Source organism: Oryx dammah, unplaced genomic scaffold, assembly GCF_014754425.2.
Source record: "Oryx dammah isolate SB20612 unplaced genomic scaffold, SCBI_Odam_1.1 HiC_scaffold_23, whole genome shotgun sequence".
Lineage (NCBI taxonomy): Eukaryota > Metazoa > Chordata > Mammalia > Artiodactyla > Bovidae > Oryx > Oryx dammah.
In genome coordinates, this window is record NW_024070207.1 from 118930238 (window position 1) to 118951413 (window position 21176).

Sequence of the window (21176 nt, forward strand, 5' to 3'; positions counted from 1 at the left end):
CCCTGCCTCCTTTTTCCTGTCCTTCCCACCTCACCGGTTTTTTTCCTGCCTTCAGTCCATTCTTGCCCGGCCCTCCACCTCATCTTGTTCAGTGTCGGTGCTTGTCTCCGCAAGCCTCGGCCCACCCATCCTCTGAGTGGTTATGTATCACAGTGCCTGCTGGCTGTCTCACGTTGGGACTGACAGTCCTCGGCTGGGCTCTGCCACCCAACCTGTCTTCTGCTCAACTCTCTTGATTCCTAGTGGGTTCAAAGGAAGCTTCTTTTTGACTCACTACAGAACGATGTTCATTGACAGTAGTTCATCTCTTGACCAGAGCTGAGTGTTCAAGAGAGTGGGCATTTTAACTCAGTTGTATTATAATATTTTCGTTAACTGGGGCATTTCTTATGTCTTTTCCAGTTACCTTTGTTATCCTTAAAATATTATTTAATTCTATTAGGTTCTTATCTGTATCTTGATTCACATCCAAAATTCTCTTGAAATTTTCTTTTTTTGGTAAATGCTGTTGGAGAAGATATTCCTTTATATGATTTTGGAACTTGAAAGAATAAATATTGCTCTATGGGCACTAGAGATGATAACCAGTCAGGCAATTTTTAAAAAAAATAAATAAACCAGTCGTCTCAAATACTTGTTGAAATTAGGAAGGGTAAAATTGCAAAAAATTAATAATTGATTTTTATCTTGAATACCTGGAACTTGGACAACCATATTCCATCTGAACCCATTTTGTTCTTGAAATCTATGGTTTTGGACGTTGTCATGAAATTGTTATTACAAGAGCCTGAGAACCAGAGATATAAATCACATTCTGAGAAAAAGTCAAAGGGGGGAATGAAAAAAGTACTTGAACATTTTCCATACACCTCATCAGGAACAAGTAAACATATTGGTAAAGTAAACTTATCTTCAAAATGTGCCCACGGCCCTGTGACACAGGAAGCCTGCCAAATAACTAAAAATAGACTGCCTCAGAAGCGAAGGGCTGATTCCTACTTCAGCATTCATTTATTTGGAGAGCTTAGATGCATATTTCCTGAAAGGAATGGAAAAACTCTCTAGCTGCCAAATAACTTCTATCCTCAATTTCTCATAATTAGCTCCAATTTGCAAAACAAGAATGATAAGGCCAAGAGACTGTGTTGGGAATTAGAATAGAAAAACAGAAGAGCCCACCATAGCAGAGTTTCTGGAAGAGGGTTTTTTGTGAATACTCTTCAAAGTCCTTTGAAACAAGTGATGGGAAACAGAGTGACTGGGAAGGTGACTTCCCTGAGAGTGGCTTTATTTCCAGTTGGGAAACCGAAATGACTTCCACACTGAAGGCAATCCATTTGATTTATTTCATGTGATTTACAGAGAGAAGAGGCATACAGCAAAGCGTTCCCCACGAGTCAATCTCCCAGAAGGATGAGCAGGGTGGAAAAAGCACTAGCTCTTAAAACCAAAAGAGGGTGTGTTCTCAATTCTCAAAACCTTGAATTTCAGTCCTGTTTCTGCCACTTAACCAGAAATAAGATCTGAGGTGGGGCAAAGTGTTTGTTGTACATGTGGACTGTTCCCTCCTGTCTTGAGAGCCTAGGGATGGAGTGTCCAGGAGGAAGCAAGTTTAGATAAGTTGGAGCCAGGAAGGAGGGGAGACTGGCATTTCACTGTAAAGCTGGAAGTCTGTTTAGGCAGGTGACTCACCAAAGTGCCCCTGTGCTCCTCAACTGGGAGTAAGAGAACTGGAGAGTGGTGAGCAGACAAGCCCAGGATCACTGTTCTCTTCCTCTAAGGATCACAAGGTGGCCTGCAGGCTTGCCTTGGCCTTGCCAGCCTGGTGGGGGGGTGGGGTGGGGGGGCGGGGACGGCGAGTTGTGGGCATCAGAAGATGCAGTATGGACGGGACAGGAGAAGAGGTGGCCAAGGCCAATATGTAGGGCAGGGGCCTAGGAGGGAGCCCCAGTGTGGAGAGCTAGCATGGGAACCAGGAGCGAGACCTGTCATTGAGGCCCAGTGGGCAAGACTGCCCTCCTTCCAGGCCCCTGGGAAGGTGGGTCCCCATCCCCCTTGCCTCTCCCCACCTCCATGGTACCAGAGGAGCTGGCATGTCAAGAAGGAAGTGGGGACCTGTGTGAGAACGTATTGCCCTTGGGCGGAGAGACTGCCACCTCTTGCTGAGTGTGGGCAGAGGAGTGGAGATGACAGTTTAAATCGGATGGAGCGGTAGACGGGTGGTTTTGAAATCACTTTCTGGCAGTAGGATATAAATACAGATAAGTGCACAAACCATGGTGCTTTTGACTCCAAACACCCCAGGTGAGTCTGGCCCCTTTTGTACTTTGTGGAGATGGAATCATGTGGCATATCCTCTTCTGTGTCTGGCTACTTCATCAGTGTGACATTTTGAGAGATTGGTCCAGGCTGTGTGTGTGGTGTGGGTCTTAGGGGCCTGATGAGTAAGAGAAAGTTACTAGAAATAGGATGAAGTCATGGTTAAGATGCCTGCTTCCTAGCAGGAAAGGGGACATGAAAGTCTGCTTGGAGGCAGGTTTTAGATAAGGCCATTTCATGTTGCTATTCTAAGTTAATATTGCTAGAATTATTCTCATAATAGCAAGTTGCCATTTAAATCTTGGTTTTAAGCAAATACTTAAGAGTGCCTTCAGGTGACTCGGGTTGACTGGTTATTGTTAGGACACAAGAATAACCAAGCCATGGCTGTGGGTTTGCTTTTTACATTGGCCAGGGCACTGAGTTGCCATCCATAGGGGAAGACCACCCTGCCAACTCCAGTGGTTGTCCATCTCTGAGTGCAGTGAGGTGAGGGCGATAGTCTTATATTGAATGAGATGGAGATGTAGTCAAAGAAAACCAGGCTGACTATGGAGGATTCTTTGCATACATTATCTCATTATTCCCAGCTTATGCAAATGATCAGTGTCCAAAGAGATTTAAAAATCCACTCATCAGCTTAACTGACTCAAGAACAAGTGGAAATAAAAACATAATATATTTTCAGGTTAAAATTTCAGTCTGTTTTTCTTATTAGAAAAAGCATTCTACATATCAGGAATATGTAATTCACCAGTGATTAGATAGATGAGATAGATATAAATAGATACAGTTTTTATTTTGGAACTAAAGTACAAAGAATTCCCACTTTTCTCTGCCCAGTCTACATTCATATTTACCCAACTGTCCTGTTAATAATCCTTGATATAGATATATATCTGTAGAGAAATAGAGCACCAGATGGGTCACCAAATCCCACATTCAGCCCATAGATATTTCTGTAAGCACTATCTTTTCATATATTGAAAAATCACATTTTCATACCAGTTGCTCTAATTGCTCCAATTTCAGTATTACCCTTTAGAGCCCACTCTAGTGGATCCAATCCAGGCAGCCGTATTATCTTTAGATGTTATGTCCCATCAGCCTCCTTCAGTCTGGTTACAGGCCAGTTAATTTTGAGAATGTCCCTCAGTTTGAGTTGGTTCTCGGTGTCCTCATAATTAGACACAGGCTGTGTGTTTTGAGTAGGAATGTTCCAAGCGGTGCTGTGTTCTTTTCACTGTGTTCCCTCCTGCAGTACGTGATGTTGCTTGTCGCATTGCCTCAGATGGCACACTGTGCCAGTTGGTTCCATCACTTCTCAGGTTAACTTTGATCTCCCCAGGCAAGGTGGTGCCTACAATTTTGTTCAACTGTACACCTACCCTTGTTCCCTTGATAACTATAATTATTCTGTGGGGAGAACATTTAAGGCCGATTTTATGATTTCTCCTACGTGTCTCAAGTTGGTGTTCTACTATGAGGAAGAGCTTTCTCTTCTCCCTATTAATATATTTATATCAGTGAGGCCTTAGAGATTCCCATTTTTGCTTGGGTATAATCATGACTTATTTTCATGCTCAAATCGTCCTGTATTTGGCCAGTGGAATTCTCTTCAAGGCACTTTCTCTACTTTTTGACATTCCCAATCATTCATTGAGCACTTACTTTCTGACAAGATATTTGTAGCCCATCTTATATCTTTCCTGGCTTGGCCTTGGAATCAGCCATTTCTCCAAGGAGTCCTGGTTAGGTTTCTTCACAACACAGACAGTGCTAATCTGTCTGTCTGTCAAGATACATCTGTATCTATCTAACTTATGAAGTAAAGTAAAGTGAAGTTGCTCAGTCGTGTCCGACTCTTTGTGACCCCATGGACTGTAGCCTACCAGGCTCCTCCATCCATGGGGTTTTCCAGGCAGGAGTACTGGAGTGGGGTGCCATTGCCTTCTCCAATATCTAACTATAGGTATAGATATATTGATATATCTGTAGAGAAATAGAGAACCAAATGGGTCACCAGATCACACATTCAGCCCATAGATAGTTCTGTAAGCACCATCTTTTCATATGTTGAAAATTACATTTTCGTACCAGTTGCTCTAATTGCTCCAATTTCAATACAACCCTGTAGAGCCCATTCTAGCTTTTTCCCTTTTCATAACCCAAAGGGTTAGAGAAAATAAAAATCTGGTGGAATTTTTCTTTTTTGGTCAAGGTTGCAAATATGGGAAAGTCTGAGTTCTTAGCACCATCAGGATCACCTGGAAAAGGGTGATAAGACAGACTCTTTGTGTTAAATGCAAACTGTATGACATGCTTGACAATGTACCAAGAACACAGTTATTGGCAGAAAGGCCAAATTTTGCAAACTGGTATAAATTTTCTTCTAAAACAAATGATTGCCTTTGGCATGTTTCATAGAAGGTTGCTTCTCAAATGCACATTTAAGCAGGTTAGTCTTGTTTCTTGACAAGCAATTTCAAGAAAAATATATTTGTAAGGTGGTTCTGAGGTTGTTTCTTAGAGCCCTACCCTACATTTTCTTGAGCACTAACACTGTGGATGTACTTTATCAGCCTACTTAGAGACCACAAAAACCTGCTAAATACTAGATTACTGTTCCCCCGCTTTACAGATCAGGAAATTAAGGTTCAAATGATTTTTGTAACTTGTGCATTTTGCCAGAGATAGTGGTTGAGGCAGGACTTGAACCTAGGCAGTGGGGCTCCACTGGCCCCATGCTTATCCATCACATTCAAACTGCCCACCATAAACTTTTGGAGAATTATGTCATCTGAACAACAACATTCTGCATAATGATAACAGATTGGCTTCATTACCAAAAGAAAAGAATTATCTAGGGGATTTCAAACAAAACCATTTTCCCTGACCCCTTAAGATTTTCCTTTCTGGCATATAGGATATTGAGTCTTAGGGTAGAGGTGAAGGTGGGGCGGGAGGCAGGGGCAGAAGGAAAGTGGGAAAGTTCATGAACCAGCTTTGTCCTTCATTTTGACTATTCAGAGTTACTGGATTCAATCACTGAGCAGTATTTATTTGAATGAAATGTATTCCTTAGGAAAACTGTCCCCAAAGCCAGAGAGATGGTCTGTGCTCCCTGTCCACCCACAGCACCACACCCCTGTGTCACCTGAGAGCGGCTGACCGGAACACCTGATGCAGCTGCCAGCTCCCCACCTCTTCCCTCAGACCTCCTGTCCTCACAGTAGGAGGAAGAGTACTCCTGATCTTGACTCTGAGCTTGATGTGTATTTCAGATTGCTGGGCCGATCGGTCTCCACTTCATGAAGCGGCAGCTCAGGGGCGCCTACTGGCCCTGAAAACTTTAATTGCACAAGTAAGTAAATGAAAGACTCGATCCTTTGTGCTTGTGCTATAATCAGGCTTTATTCTTAATCAGCTTTAAAGGTAGCAGGGATCTTGCTGGCTCCATCTGGGTCCCAGCATGACTGTTGTAAATGGATGTATCCTCTCCCAACTCACTTTGTTCCTCCTGCCTCTCCTTTCTTGGGGAACTGGCTGATTTTCGGCCCATTTCCATCCTTCCCCTTCTGGGTCTTTTTTTTGCATCATAGAACGTTTCCCCATGAGGCTCATGGAGGATGCTCTCAAACTTATGTTGCACTGACTCACCTTATTCTCTCCCATTGTGCCTTAATAATAGCAGCCTTGAAGTTGCATTTATCAGCTATTGTTGTGCAATAAAGATCTTGAAACATAGTGGCTGAAAAGGACAAACAGTTAGATACTCATGGTCTCTTTAGACTGAGGAGCAGCTTAGCTGGGTGGTTCTGGCTCCAAGTCTCTTGGCTCCAAATCTCTTAGAGCCAGAACCAAGGTGGTTCAGGCTGCAGAGTGTCAGCCAGGGCTGCAGCCATCTCACAGCTTGACCAGGGGAAGGATCTGGTTCTAACCTCACTTATGAGGTTGTTAGCCATTTTCAATGCCTTGATGCATGGGCCTCACCTTGGGACTGTGTCACAAGATGGTAGCTGGCTTCTTCCATAGACATGAGAGACAGCCTAAGAAGGAAGTCTCAGTACATAGCCTGTAGCCTATCTCCAAAGTGACATCTGATTGCTTCTGCCATATTCTCTTAGCTGGGAGTCAGTAAATCCTGCCCACACCCAAGGGGAGTAGAGTATACAAGTGAGCCAATACCAGGGGGCAGGAGCCATCTTGATCACTAGGAGCCATCTTAGAGGCTCACTACCTGATGATCCACTATTTCAAGAGCAGACATGAAATAGGTCAACAAGTGGGTAGATGTTATTCCTTAGGAAAGATTTATTCAAGTCATAGTTACTAAGGCTATTTATGGCTATTCCTAGGAGAAGGCAATGGCATCCCACTCCAGTACTCTTGCCTGGAAAATCCCATGGGCAGAGGAGCCTGATAGGCTGCAGTCCATGGGGTCGCTAAGAGTCAAACACGATCAAGCGACTTCACTTTCACTTTTCATTTTCATGCATTGGAGAAGGCAGTGGCAACCCACTCCAGTGTTCTTGCCTGGAGAATCCCAGGGATGGGGGAGCCTGGTGGGCTGCTGTCTATGGGGTCGCACAGAGTCAGACACGACTGAAGCGACTTAGCAGCAGCAGCAGCAGCACCGTGAATATAATAAGTTCTGTGAGATGGATGAAAGCATCCACAGTCCATTACTTTGTTTTAGAGTCTATGCATGTACAGAGGAAGTAAGTCATTAGAGCTTTTTTCCCACATCCTAGGTACCACCAAAGCTGGCTTTCTTATTTTGAATAGAAACAGCTGGACACACTGCTCTTTTTCTCTGTGTGTGTGCCTTTTTTTCCCTTTCTCCCTTGAGTTGTGTTACTTCTTAAGAAAGTAGAGGCAAAAGGGAAACAGTACTGCCAGTTGAATGGACTTTGCACTTGATTTTATCACTTGCTCATTTATTTTTAAGTACTTATAATTTATTTGGTTTGAATTTTTCCTTCCAGTTTTATTGAGATATAATTGGCCAAGAGCACTGTATAAGTTTAAGGTGTACAGCATAATGATTTGACTTACACACATCATGGAATGATTACCACAGTAAGTTTAGTGAGCATCTGTTGTCTCACATAGATCCCACACTGAAAAAATTCTTTCCCTTGTGATGAGAACTTTCAGTGTTTACTCTCTTAACTTTCATATATAACACACAGCAGTGTTCATTCTATTCATCATGTTGTATATTACATCCCTAGTACTTATCCCTGGAAGTTTGTACGTTTTGACTCTCTCTATCCAGATCTCACCCCCACCCTCTCCTCTGGTAACCACAAATCTGATGTCTTTTTCTGTAAGTTCACTTGCTTTTGAAGTATAATTGACCTACAACACTATGTTAGTTCCTGTTACACCACATAGTCATTTGCTCTTTCTATACATTTCAAAATAATTACCATGAGAGGTCTAGTTACCCTCTGTCACTAACGATATTACAGAATTATTGACTATATTTTCCATACTGTACGTTTCATCCCTATGACTCATTTGTTTTGTAACCGAAGGTTGGTACTTCTTAATCTATGTCATCTATTTCTCTCCTCCTCCTCAGTCATTAAGCACTTAAAATGTTACTTGGTTGGAGTGTTTTTAATATGTGACATATTTACATAGCTTAAAAATTAAAATGATAGGAACCTCCCTGGTGGTCCGGTGGTTGAGACTCTGGACTGCCAGTGCATGGGGCATGGGTTCGATCCATGGTCAGGGGCTGGAGTCACGCGTGCCACACAGACAAAGAAAAGGAAAATCAAATGACAGAAAAACATACACAGTGAAAAGTCGTGCATTCACTTCCTTCCTCCAATTTCCCCACCTCAATATTTTTATTAGTTTTTGGACTGTAACCATCCTCTGTGCATGGAATTCTCCAGGCAAGAATACTACTGGAGTGGGTTGCCATTTCCTACTCCAATTAGTAAATATACTTTTTCTTTTAGAACACTTTTAAAGAAGAGTTGCAAAGATAGTACACAGAGTTCCAGCATACCCTTCACTCAACTGTACATAACCCTGGTAACTAGTCAACAATAAGAAATGAACATTAGTAGAACACCACTAACTAAACTACAGACTACTGGGATGACACCAGTCTTCCCACTGAGCTCCTTTTTCTTTTCCAGGATCCAGTCCAGGCTATCACATTGCTTTTAGCACTTTATTTTTAACTGTACTTCAAAAGCATGTTGGTTTCTATAGTGTCCTACAAAATGTAAAGAGCATTCTTCATGGAGAATTTTTCACCTTTTTCATAGCACATCCCTCTTATTTACCCTTACACACTGGTAAGCATTCTATTTTCTACCCTGTTTTACATACAGATAGTTTGATGTGCTATGAGCAAAGCATTAAACCAAGGATCAGGAACTTATGATGATCACACCGGCTGTCACCGACAGCTTGGGAACCTCAGATCTTATCAGTAATTTGAACTCTGCTCCTCCGTTTTCTCATGTGATTCTCTGTAGCTCATCTTTCAGGCCTGTCCATTATTTCTTGTCGTTCAATTGCTCAGTCATGTCTGACTCTTTGTGACCCCATGGACTGCAGCACACCAGGCTTCCCTGTCCATCACCAACTCCCGGAGCTTGCTCAAACTCATGTCCATCGAGTTGATGCCATCCAACCATCTCATCCTCTGTCGTCCCCTTCTTCTCCTGCCCTCAATCTCTCTCAGCATCAGGGTCTTTTCTGATGACTCAGCTCTTTGCATCAGGTGGCCAAAGTATTGGAGCTTCAGCATCAGTCCTTCCAATGAATATTCAGGACTGATTTCCTTTAGGATGGACTGGTTGGATCTCCTTGTAGTCCAAGGAACTCTCAAGAGTCTTCTCCAGCATTGTACAAGTGCAGGGATTCTGAGAGTTTGCACAGGATCAATGTTTTTTTTCCCAGCACACTGCTGCCACCTTGTGGAGTTTTTTGGGCCAAGCTCCAGGGCTTGCGGGATTCTGGTTGCCCGAGCAGGGATTGAACTGGGAGCAAGGTTGGAGGGGACACTCGGCAGTGAAAGCACGGAGTTCTAACCACTGGTCTGCCAGGAAATTTCTTGTGGACTACTTTTTAATATGCTGTAATTTTTATTTTCTTAAAATGAAAATATATATGGGAAAAGGAAAGGAAACCTTGTATTAGATATCCAGTTGTAAATACATGGCACATCTCTGGGGTAATGATGTCACATTCAGGACATAAACATAGACAGACCAGTGAGGCACAGTGGGCAGTCCCAGCTGCTGGCCACTGGAGGGATGCAGCCAGCACCATGGAGGTCTGATAAGAGGGGTGCGAACAGATTGGGCTTTGGGGTTCAGGATCATGCACTAGGTTTTGGAGGGTTTCAGTTGTGCTTTCGATAAGCACAACTTGACTGGGTCCTGGCAGAACCTAAATGCTTTTACAGACCAACAGTGGTGATCATGAGGAAGTGGTAAGGGCTAAGTTGTTAGAATCAAGACATGGGGATTTCCCTGGCAGTCCAGTGGCTGACTCCGTACTTCCAATACAGGGAGCACAGGGCGCAGGTTCAGCCCCTGGTTGGGGAACTAAGTTCCCAGATGCCACAGTGCCGCCCCTTCCCCCCACCCCCAAAAATAGAATCAGGGCATGAAGTCAGCACTGGCTGGCAGCTAGGTTGAGCCTAGCATCTCACGTGGACTCCAAGGGGAGGAAAGTGGAGCACAGCAGGATGTGGAGGGCAGATGTGCTAGGACTGGGTGTAGATATTGGGATCTGAGGAAGGAGATGAGTGTCAGTGGAGGTGTGACGGTCAGCATCACTGCTACTACGGCACCGGAATCCCGGGAGCACTGTCTGCTTTGCTGACTACTCTTGAGCCTGAGCGGCATCTTTCTGTGCCAGATCCGGTTGTACCCCCCACCCTGGGACTCTGCCACCTGGATCGGAAAGACTCCACATGTGACAGGAGGAGGAAGAAAGGGGAAGTGGGTAGATGAGGAAGACGAGGGAAAAAGTACGAGATGAAGGGAAGAAGAAGGGAGCCAGAAAGTCCTTGATTACCAAACAGGGTGCATGTCTTACAGGGACCAAGGTGCCTGTCAAGTCTGTTTAGCTGTGGAAGGTCTACAGCCAATGTATGAATAGCAGTGTTTTGGCTGGGTTTCCCCACCCCACCACGATTTCTTTCTCCCCACTAAGCTCTTAGAGGAGAGAGAGCCGTGTTACAAGCTTGGAAGCCCCAAATGCTGGCACATCGCCCGGTCCAGAGTGCTGAATGAACTTTTGCTGAATCAGTGAATCAGAGGCTCCTAGCCATGTTTCGATTTCCCTGGTCATGGCCTCTCCTCCTCTCTAGATGGTATCTGCAGTCTGAACACTCCACCAACAAGACCCACAACCTTGTTTCCATTCTTACTGCTGACACAGCCTTTAACCCACTTCTCTCCAAATTGTAGGGCGTCAATGTGAACCTGGTAACAATTAACCGGGTCTCTTCTCTCCATGAAGCATGCCTTGGCGGACATGTGGCCTGCGCTAAGGCCTTACTGGAGAACGGTGCCCATGTGAGTAGCAGCCCTGCCTGCGGGTTTGGTGCCCTGGGACAGCTCCTAATCCCTACAGACCCATCACCTTCCAGAATGCGCTTATCTGCGGTGGGGTGTGCAGGCCTGGCCCATCTGGGCGCATGTTCTTGGATGGTCAGGAAAATACTGCTGGTATATTCCTTTCTTCAGCCTCTTTAGTAGTAGTAGTTTAGTTGCTAAGTTGTGTCCAACTCTTTGCAACCCCACAGACTGTAGCCCATCAGGCTCCTCTGTCCATGGGGTTCTCCAGGCAAGAATACTGGAGTGGGTTGCCATTTCCTTCTCCAGGGGATCTTCTCCACCCAGGAATCGACACTGGGTCTCCTGCATTGCAGGCAGATTCCTTACCGACTGAGCTATGGCCTCTATGTCCCTGTGCAAATGTTCAGATGAGGTAATTCACAGAATTCATTCAAAACTGATACTAACTTGGGGGTTAAAAAAAACAGCCTGAGTGAAAGTCATTTGAAAACTGATCTTGGAAAATTTATTTTAAAAACCTTTAAAAGAACACATTTTAAAAGAACAAAAACCACTTTTAATTCAGCATTGTACACCCACAACGATTTTTATTGAGCAAAATTAGCAGACTAAATGAGCTTGTAATAAAATAGTACCATGGAAAAGCAGTACAAAGTGAACTTTATTTTAAAATTCTCTCCTTTTCAAGGAGTGACTGAGGGGCTGTACAGATATCAGAATAGAATTATGAATTTAATACTTGTGAAAATCTCAGTGACCTTTATTTAGTTACCAGATACTGATTTTTAAAAATTTTTATTGGAGGATATGATTTACAGTGTTGCATTAGCACTAGATATTGTTTTGATGTTAATTTCATTTTGAAACTCAGCCCTTATATTCTTTTCTTTGTGAACTGTAACGTTTTTAAGTGCTTAATGAAGATATGTCTTTGCGTTTTATATGGAAGTTGGGTTTCTAGTTGTAGAACTGAATGTAACAGTCGTCCTTAGGCAAAGTGATTTTCCTGATGCCACAGTGGTTGTGTATGTTCATTAGGTTGTGCTTCTCTGAGGGCAAGGTTGGGTGGGGGCCATTTCCTGTCAAGCTAGGTCACTGGAGTCACAAGTGAGAAATTGAGGAGCCTCTTGGAGGTTCTGTGGGGGACAAAGAAAGGAGAACAACATGGTCTCTTGTCTTTGGCAGTCTCATGAGGGAACAGTCAGTAAATATTATCTTCTTTAACATTCAGATCACAATAAGAGAGGAATAAGAGAAACTTGATTTATCAATAGAAAATTCCTCAAAATTGGCAGTTCCACAGGTACCTCGAGCTTGGTGCATCTGAAACTGTGCTTATCATGATCTTCCCTCTAGGACCGGCTCCTCCTCTTGGATTTGCAGCCTCAAACCTGAAGTCATCTTCAGTCTTCCATCTCCCTATCTGATTAATCACAACATCCCAGGAATCTCTAGAGTGTATGAATTTACCTACACTTGTCCCTGTCCTTGTCTGTCTCTGCCATCTTAGTATCTTATTTAACTTTGCAATTCAACGGGGACTATCCTGGCACTGTGGGGAAATATCTTGTTTCTGAAACAAGACAATTTAGGATCCTGTTGATCACAAGCATATATCCTTAGTTGTTGAGGCAAAATGGTTTGACATTCAACCCTCATTGTCCTATATTTCAGTCTTATCAGAGTCTCCCGACTGAATACCTTGATTCTGGAATGTTCTTTTCAATCTGTTGCTAATACTCAAAGATGCCTCCCAGCTGTGCTGGTTCTCACAGGCCTCTCAGATCCCTGGAAGGCACTGAGGTTGGTTAAAGATACCATGAGTTTTTTTTTTCCCCCCACTTAATTTATTTATTTTAATTGGAGGCTAATTACTTTACAGTATTTTAGTGGTTTTTGCCATACATTCACACGACTCAGCCATGGGTGTCCTCAGGGGTCATCCCAGTGCACTGGCCCTGAGCTCTCTGTCTCATGCATTGAACCTGGACTGGAGATCTGTTTCACATATGAGAATATACATGTTTCAATGCTATTCTCTCAGATCATCCCACCCTCGCCTTCTCCCGCAGAGTCCAAAAGACTGTTCTGTACATCTGTGTAAAGACACCATGTTGGTGGCTATTTTCTTTGTGTATTTTGCCTGGTCACAATCTCCTCAGGAGTCATTTTGGCATATGCAATTTGTGTGGATTATAATAGACCAGAAAGGAAATCTGTGGCAAGAAAGAACTACGAGGGAATCACTGAGGATATTTTTTTGTAAGCACAGATTCTGGGACCTTATGCTAGATGATTTTGGTAGTACTTTTCATTCCTGACCTGTTTGTTCATGATTGGGAGGGGGAGTCAGCTCCATATGAATGGAAAGCGGAAATAATTGTTGTTGCAGATGTTTATTGAATGCTTACTGGGCACCAGGCAATGTTCTAGGTGTTTCACATATAGGAACTCAGCTGATCCACCCAATAACCTCATGAGGTCATTTCTTTTATGGTCCTCATTTTACAGATAAGGAAACCCAGGCACTGGAGGTTACTATCCCAAGCAAGATCTCTGAGCACACAAGAGAGAGCTGGGATCTGAACACCAGCCATAGTTGTTCCAGAGACCGTGTTCAACACCACAATATAGGATCACTCCTCAATAGCCAGGAGGCTCCTAAGAAGCTCTAGAGTACCTCTGAATACATTTAAAAACTGTCCCCTTTTGCCCCACTTGTGATGCTATTTATAGGTGACAGTTGATAGACTACTGGTACCTAGAAAACAATACTGTAAGGACATAGAGTTGTCTCACTCATTGACCAGCATGGCACGTTTCCCCACGCAGTTACATAAGAATGCACGCTGGGAGATGGTGAGAAAGAAAGAGCAAACTGTCTGGTTCTCTCTTTGCCCATCGTTAGGTCAATGGGGTGACAGTTCACGGAGCCACGCCCCTCTTCAATGCTTGCTGCAGTGGCAGTGCTGCGTGCGTCAACGTGCTGCTGGAGTTTGGCGCCAAGGCCCAGCTCGAGGTGCACCTGGCCTCACCCATCCACGAGGCAGTGAAGAGAGGTAAATGGGGCATCGCATCACACACATAACATTGAGGGGCTCCCTTCAGTCTGCATGAATCAAGGGTAGAGTGTTCACTTTGTAAGGATCTCCCAGACCTTCTTCACCAGGAGCCTAGATGTGGCTTAATTAATCCTACAGCAGTAACTTCAATAGGAAATAACACCAAGGAATGACATAGTTTTTCTTAGAGCTGGGAATGGCTGTCTGCCTCAGCCGTCCTGTTTCCTGGGCTCAGTCTCAGTCGGCCTTACTTGAGGCTCTTTGCTGGTGTTTGGGTGGGAGCTGGTGGAGTTGCGCGTACAGGGGTAACTTCCATGAGTTGTGCTGTGTTTCTGTCTCTGTCCTCACTAGAAGAGAACAGCTCATGCCCCAAAGCCCATAAAACATCAACCACGACCATAAAATTAATTATGAAAGTGTCTGAAAGCCCAGGCTAATCGTTTCTCTAATGGAAGATTAAAGGTGACTGTCCACAACAAGCAATATATTCTAGATGAGCTGGTGGCTCTCAAGGTCATTAGTTCTTGAAAAAAAGTTCCAGCTTTAAAAAGCATGCCATTGGAAACCTTGAATGGACTCTAGATTTCTATAGTCTCATAGAAATGATGGAAAGAGTAAAATTAAGGAATTAGAAAAACGATGTGCAGAGACTTCCTTGGTGGTTTAGTGACTGAGACTCTGAGCTCCTGGTGCCGATGGCCTGAGTTCAGTCCCTGGTCAGGGAGCTAGACCCATGTGCCACAACTGAAGATTCTGCATGTCACAACTAAGACCTGACTTAGCCAGATAGATACCTATGTGCATAGACTAGACATGAACAAGAAGAGCCATCGAAAGGCCCAACACCATTTGTCAGAGGTAACAGCCAAAGAATGACATTTCTGTTAACCAGCAGTGAAGATGTTCTCTTGTATTGAGATCAGAAATACAGTGGAGGGAGTTCACTGGTGGCATAGTGCTTAGGTGGCATCGGCTCTTTCACTGCTGGGGCCCAGGTTCAGTCCCTGCTCGGGAACTGAGATCCTACAAGCTGTGTAGTACAATCAAAGTTTTTTTAAAATTTTAATTAACAAGAAGAAATACAATGGAGAAGTTAGAACACTGCAGAACAGTGATTTTTGCTGGTATAATGAGGATTAAAGTATTTCAAAAGGCAGTAATGAAAGATTTGTCCTAGGTTGTTAAACCTGTCACTTGGTTAAATTATTATTATTATTATTTTTGCAGAGGATTACTATCAATGATAGGGCTTCCCAGGTGGCACAGTGGTAAAGAATCCTCTTGCATTGCCGGAGACTCGGTTTGATCCCTGTGTTGGGAAGAACCCCTGGAGAAGGAAGTGGCAACCCACTCCAGTATCCTGGAAAATCCCATGGACAGAGGAGCCTGGTGGGCTACAGTTTATGGGATTGCAAAGAATCAGACATGACTGAACACACACACACACCCACACACACACACACCAGACATGACTGAACACACACACACAAAATAAATGATACAAAATCCCCAAAACACACACACAAAATAAATGATACAAAATCCCCAAAACACACACACACACACACACACACACACACCAGACATGACTGAACACACACACAAAATAAATGATACAAAATCCCCAAATCTCAATGTAAAATCTCTATGGTTTTGATGTCCTATACATATTTGATAAACATTTCTTAATAATTGATGCTGATTATTTCCCAAACTTAAAGTAAGTCCTTTAAGTTGTAGGGAAATAGTCTACTTTGGAAATGAAATGAGAGTGTTTAAAATATTTTAAATTTTGATTTGAAGTAAAATTTAATCTATTATTTGCATTTCCATCCACAAGTTTTAAAATAGATAAATATTGGGAATCGTTTGAATTAAGTAGTTCTGCAGTGTTTAGATGGTTATATATGGAGTGCTTGGTATCTATGTGTGTGACATATATATACACATACATATATATATACACTTATGAACAATGAGTTCATGTGTCTCCTCACATTTTTTTCTGTGTCATGTCCACAGAACAGAAGAACAAATAGCAAATTTATATTCTAGATACTATGTTAGTGCCAGTCATTTGACTTTTATATCATTTTAAAAAATCTTCCTGAGAATACTTAAATTTAACTCAAGCTAGATTCAGTTTCTTCTGTAAAAAAAGGGACAAGAATTATTTTAAAATGTTTATTAGATATACTGTATTTACCAGGCAGTTTTAGGTCCTGATTAGCTATTATTTCTGAATTCTTACAGCTTTAAACCTCTATGAACAAGTGGAGGGGGCGGTCAGTCTGAGTTAGTACTTTGACAGATCAGTGCTATAATCCGGGTATAAAATTACTTAGTTGAACAAATAGTTTTGAATTTGCAGAATCTTTATTTATAGGTTTAATGCATAATTATGCTTAATTCAGAATTTGTGATAAGTCAAGCAGGCTTGATGAAGCTTACTTTTATGTCATCTAAGAAAAGATTGGTTAAGCTAATCAACAATAAGATTTTTTTTTAAGGAAACATTTAAACCTTCGAAAAAGAACAAACTCTTTGTAAAACTCCTGTCAATACCTCAGAAGCAATTGCTTCCAAACAAATTGTTCATATGCTTCAAATTAATCATGTCTGTCTATTAATGGGGCCAACTCTCAAAGGATATTGCTTGCTTATATAGTTCTTGTTAGCTGCTAAACTTAGCCACTAAAGTGCATTTGAATAGATTTTATACTTTAAGCTTTTTATTAATTCTCATAAGAGTCTTCCAGGTTAACCAAAATAAGGAGGTGCATGGCATGGTCATCCACCCAATCTTACATGCGTGGGCAAAGAAGAGGAGAGATTTGTAGTGGAGAAGGATGGGTCAGGGTTGGGCCTTGGATCTGCTGCTGCTGCTGCTAAGTCGCTTCAGTCGTGTCCCGTCCCTGGGATTCTCTAGGCCAGAACACTGGAGTGGGTTGCCATTTTCTTCTCCAATGCATGAAAACGAAAAGTGAAAGTGAAGGCGCTCAGTCGTGTTCGACTCTTGGTGACCCCATGGACTGTAGCCTGCCAGGCTCCTCCATCCATGGGGTTTTCCAGGCAAGAGTACTGGAGTGGGTTGCCATTGCCTTCTCCACCTTGGATCTGAGCACTGGCTTTTCAGAGTAATAATAGCATGAGTCATTTGTCCCCCTGGGTCTTGTAGCCTCTGCCTGTAAACCAGGGACTTATTATAGAGAGTGATTTCATCTGTATTCCTTGGAACCCTTGGTTTGGTTGCAGGTACCTCAAAGGCTGCGAGGAAGAATTTCAGTGGGGGATGCATGGGCATGCTCTTTTTTTTTAATGGTTTTATTTTGGAAATTTCTAAGATTTCCCCCACTCCCCAATTTTTTTCTGCTACCAAAAAAAAAAAATCTAGGTTGTTTCTAAAGCCCATTCCAGATAACCAATAATTCTGTGAATAGTTAATATTTTCCTTACTTGAGTGAGGTTTTCTTGTGTTCTACCAGGTAATAGAGAGTGCATGGAGATTCTGCTGGCAAATAACGTTAACATTGACCAAGAAGTGCCTCACCTCGGAACTCCCTTGTATGTGGCTTGCACCTACCAGAGGCTTGACTGTGTGAAGAAGCTTCTAGAATTAGGTAACTTCCAGTAGTCTTTTCATGAGAAGAACTGAATAATCTTGCTCTTCCATGGCTTCACAGACAAAGTTCTTGTCAGGTTGGACAAAATTCTGACAGCATTTGATGTTTCAGTGCTTAAAATGGAACTTCAGAGATGAGTGTCTGTAGTTCTCAGTTGTGCTTCCTTTGATATTGGCTCGATTTACCTGGTGTGGTTCTCCTTGGTGGCCTCAAGGGAGAGCAAGAGTTTCTTTCCCATAAATCCAAGGGGAAAACAACCAGTTGTATTTAACTGGCTCTTTTTGAGTCACATGCCCATCTCTGAACCAGTCATGGTGGCCAAGGGAATACCCTGACCAGATTGGCTTAGGCCTAGATTTCAGTCTGCACAGCAGTGGTTGAGCTTCGCTGGAAACAGAGGAGCTGGGAATCACAGAAGATGTTTCCCCAGAGGGAAACTAGGTGTGGTTACCAGGAGGATCAGTTCAGTTCAGTTCAGTTGCTCCATTGTGTCCAACTCTTTGCAACCCCATGGACTGCAGCATCACCAACTCCCGGAGCTTGCTGACTCATGTCCATCGAGTTGCTGATGCCATCCAGCCATCTCATCCTCTGTCGGCCCCTTCCATCTTTCCCAGCATCAGTCTTTTCCAGTGAGTCAGCTCTTCACATTGGGTGGCCAAAGTATTGGAGCTTCAGCATCAGTCCTTCCAATGAGTATTCAGGACTGATCTCCTTTAGGATGGACTGGTTGGGTCTCCTTGCTGTCCAAGGGACTGTCAAGAGTCTTCTCCAGCACCACAGTTCAAAAGCATCAATTCTTCGGCGCTCGGCTTTCTTCACAGTCCAACTCTCACATGTGTACATGACTACTGGAGAAACCATAGCTTTGACTAGCAGACCTTTGTCGGCAAAGTAGTGTCTCTGCTTTTTATATGCTGTCTAGTTTTGTCATAGCTTTTCTCCCAAGGAGCAAGTGTCTTTTAATTTAGCAGACACTTCCCATAGAATACTTTAGATTAATCCTGCTAAATTATTTAGTCATTTCTAAATTCTCAAAGACATATACAGAAACTGAGAGTCCAAGGAAAACTAAAAGATCTTGAAACTATTATTTGGTTAAAGATTCCCTAAATTTGGCCACTGCCATAAAAGTACAGATTATAGTAAGAATGTTTAAATAGGAATTTTTTTCTCCGAGATTTTTGTCCTTTTTTTTAAATCCCCTTTCATTTGTCACTCCCTATATTAATTCATTAACCTTTTTTTTGATTCCAGTTTCAATACTAATACGAAATAAACTTAGCTTTGTCCTTTGCCAAAAAAAAAATAGCTACTAAAATGAGCCGCAAATATTTAATTTTGAATGTCACACAGTTCTTATGGGAAAGCAAGTAAAGCATTTAAAATGACTAAAAATATCTTTTTTAAAATGAAATTTATTTTTCTTTCATTATTTTTTAATTTTTAATATAAATTTATTTATTTTAATTGGAGGCTAATTACTTTACAATATTGTATTGGTTTTGCCATACATCAATATGAATCCACCACGGATGTACAGTGTTCCCCATCCTGAACCCCCCTCCCTCCTCCCTCTCCGTACCATCTCTCTGGGTCATCCCAGTGCACCAGCCCCGAGCATCCTGTATCATGCATCGAACCTGGACTGGCAATTCATTACACATATGATATTATACATGTTTCAGTGCCATTCTCCCAAATCATCCCACCCTTTCCGTCTCCCACAGAGTCCAAAAGACTGTTCTACACATCTGTGTCTCTTTTGCTGTCTCACATACAGGGTTATCGTTACCGTCTTTCTAAATTCCATATATATGCATTAGTATACTGTATTGGTGTTTTTCTTTCTGGCTTACTTCACTCTGTATAATAGGCTCCAGTTTCATCCACCTCAGAACTGATTCAAATGTATTCTTTTTAATGGCTGAGTAATATTCCATTGTGTATATGTACCACAGCTTTCTTATCCATTCGTCTGCTGATGGACATCTAGGTTGCTTCCATGTCCTGGCTATTATAAACAGTGCTGCGATGAACATTGGGGTACATGTGTCTTTTTCAATTCTGGTTTCCTCGGTGTGTATGCCCAGCAGTGGGACTGCTGGGTCATAAGGCAGTTCTATTTCCAGTTTTAAAATGACTAAAAATATCTTTTTTTTAAATTGACATCTTCATCTTATTAGTTAATGACAAATGGTTTTTCACATAGTTGTGCCAACCTGATATGTAAAGTTTTGCCAATAGTTTACTACCAAAAATACATCTTTTATTTTTCAACTTCTCAAACTGTAACACACAGCAGGTGTGCATATATGAAAATATGTAACTTAAAGTAATAAACAACTGCCATTGCAACCCAACCCATGAAAACATATAAAACATTGCAAAGACAAGTCCCCCTTGTGACAGCTCCCCAAAACTATACTTACCCTACCTCCTTTGAAACAGTTATTACATCTTGTTCTTTATGGTAATGATTTATTTCCTTTTCCCTTTAATTTTACTACCTAAGTTCTCATTAATAATCAGAATTTTGTTTAGTTAGATTATATATATTAAATTTTGTATAACAGGCATCATATAATATGTTTAATATTGCACCTGCCTTCTCTTGCTCATGGAGAAAGCAATGGCACCCCACTCCTATGCTCTTGCCTGGAAAATCCCATGGACGGAGGAGTCTGGTAGGCTGCAGTCCATGGAGTCGCTAAAAGTGGACATGACTGAGCAACTTCACTTTCACTTTTCACTTTCATGCATTGGAGAAGGAAATGGCAACCGACTCCAGTGTTCTTACCTGGAGAATCCCAGGGACGGGGGAGCCTGGTGGGCTGCCGTCTATGGGATCGCTAAGAGTCGGACACGACTGATCGACTTCACTTTCTCTTGCTCAACTATATTTGTAAGATATGTTTATGTTTTTACAAGTAACTGTAAAAACATAAACTGAGTAATACATAATGTGTATCTATATAGTGCAGTGTCTTTATCCATTCTACTATTGAGGCTTCGCAGGTGGCGCTAGTGGTAAAGAACCCCACTGCCAATGCAGGAGACATAAGAGATGCAGGTTTAATCCCTGGGTCAGGGAGGTCCCCTGGAGAAGGACACAACTGAGCAACCAATAAGCACACACAATATCTGATACGAAGTGCTGGTCATAGGGTATGCAAATGTCTGTTCATTATGAGATACTGTGTGTGTGTGCCAGTTGCTCAGTTGTGTCCAACTCTGTGACACCTTGGACTGTAGCCCTCCAGGCTCCTCTGTCCATGGGATTCTCCAGACAAGAATACTGCAGTGGCATTATCAGAGAAATGCAAATCAACACAATGAGGTACCCTTTCACACCAGTCAGAATGGCTGCTATCCAAAAGTCTACAAGCAATAAATGCTGGAGAGGGTGTGGAGAAAAGGGAACCCTCTTACACTGTTGGTGGGAATGCAAACTAGTACAGCCACTATGGAGAACAGTGTGGAGATTCCTTAAAAAACTGGAAACAGAACTGCCATATGACCCAGCAATTCCACTGCTGGGTATACACACCGAGGAAACGAGAATTGAAAGAGACACGTGTACCCCAATGTTCATCGCAGCACTGTTT

The 21176-nt window shown here is 42.5% G+C and overlaps 1 protein-coding gene and 1 long non-coding RNA gene across 10 annotated transcripts in view; one reads left to right on the forward strand and one right to left on the reverse strand.

Annotated features, from left to right (window-relative positions):
• The window catches only part of ASB11 (ankyrin repeat and SOCS box containing 11), a 34299-nt gene that overhangs the window by 8513 nt on the left and 4610 nt on the right, over positions 1-21176 (forward strand). For 4 of the 9 annotated variants that reach the window (XM_040266588.1, XM_040266587.1, XM_040266586.1 and 1 more), the window contains 4 exons: positions 5604-5683; positions 10773-10880; positions 13792-13942; positions 17431-17565. In XM_040266588.1, coding sequence (XP_040122522.1) covers positions 5604-5683; positions 10773-10880; positions 13792-13942; positions 17431-17565 — 474 coding nt within the window. Of the gene's footprint in view, positions 1-2126; positions 2305-5603; positions 5684-10772; positions 10881-13791; positions 13943-17430; positions 17566-21176 lie in introns of those variants that run through there. The other 5 variants (XM_040266592.1, XM_040266590.1, XM_040266593.1 and 2 more) reach the window with 4 other exon arrangements.
• Positions 12726-19141, reverse strand: LOC120882569. Its single transcript, XR_005725519.1, has 2 exons — positions 19099-19141; positions 12726-12814 (listed from the first exon to the last, which is right to left on the reverse strand). It is a non-coding gene; the product is annotated as an uncharacterized LOC120882569 (long non-coding RNA).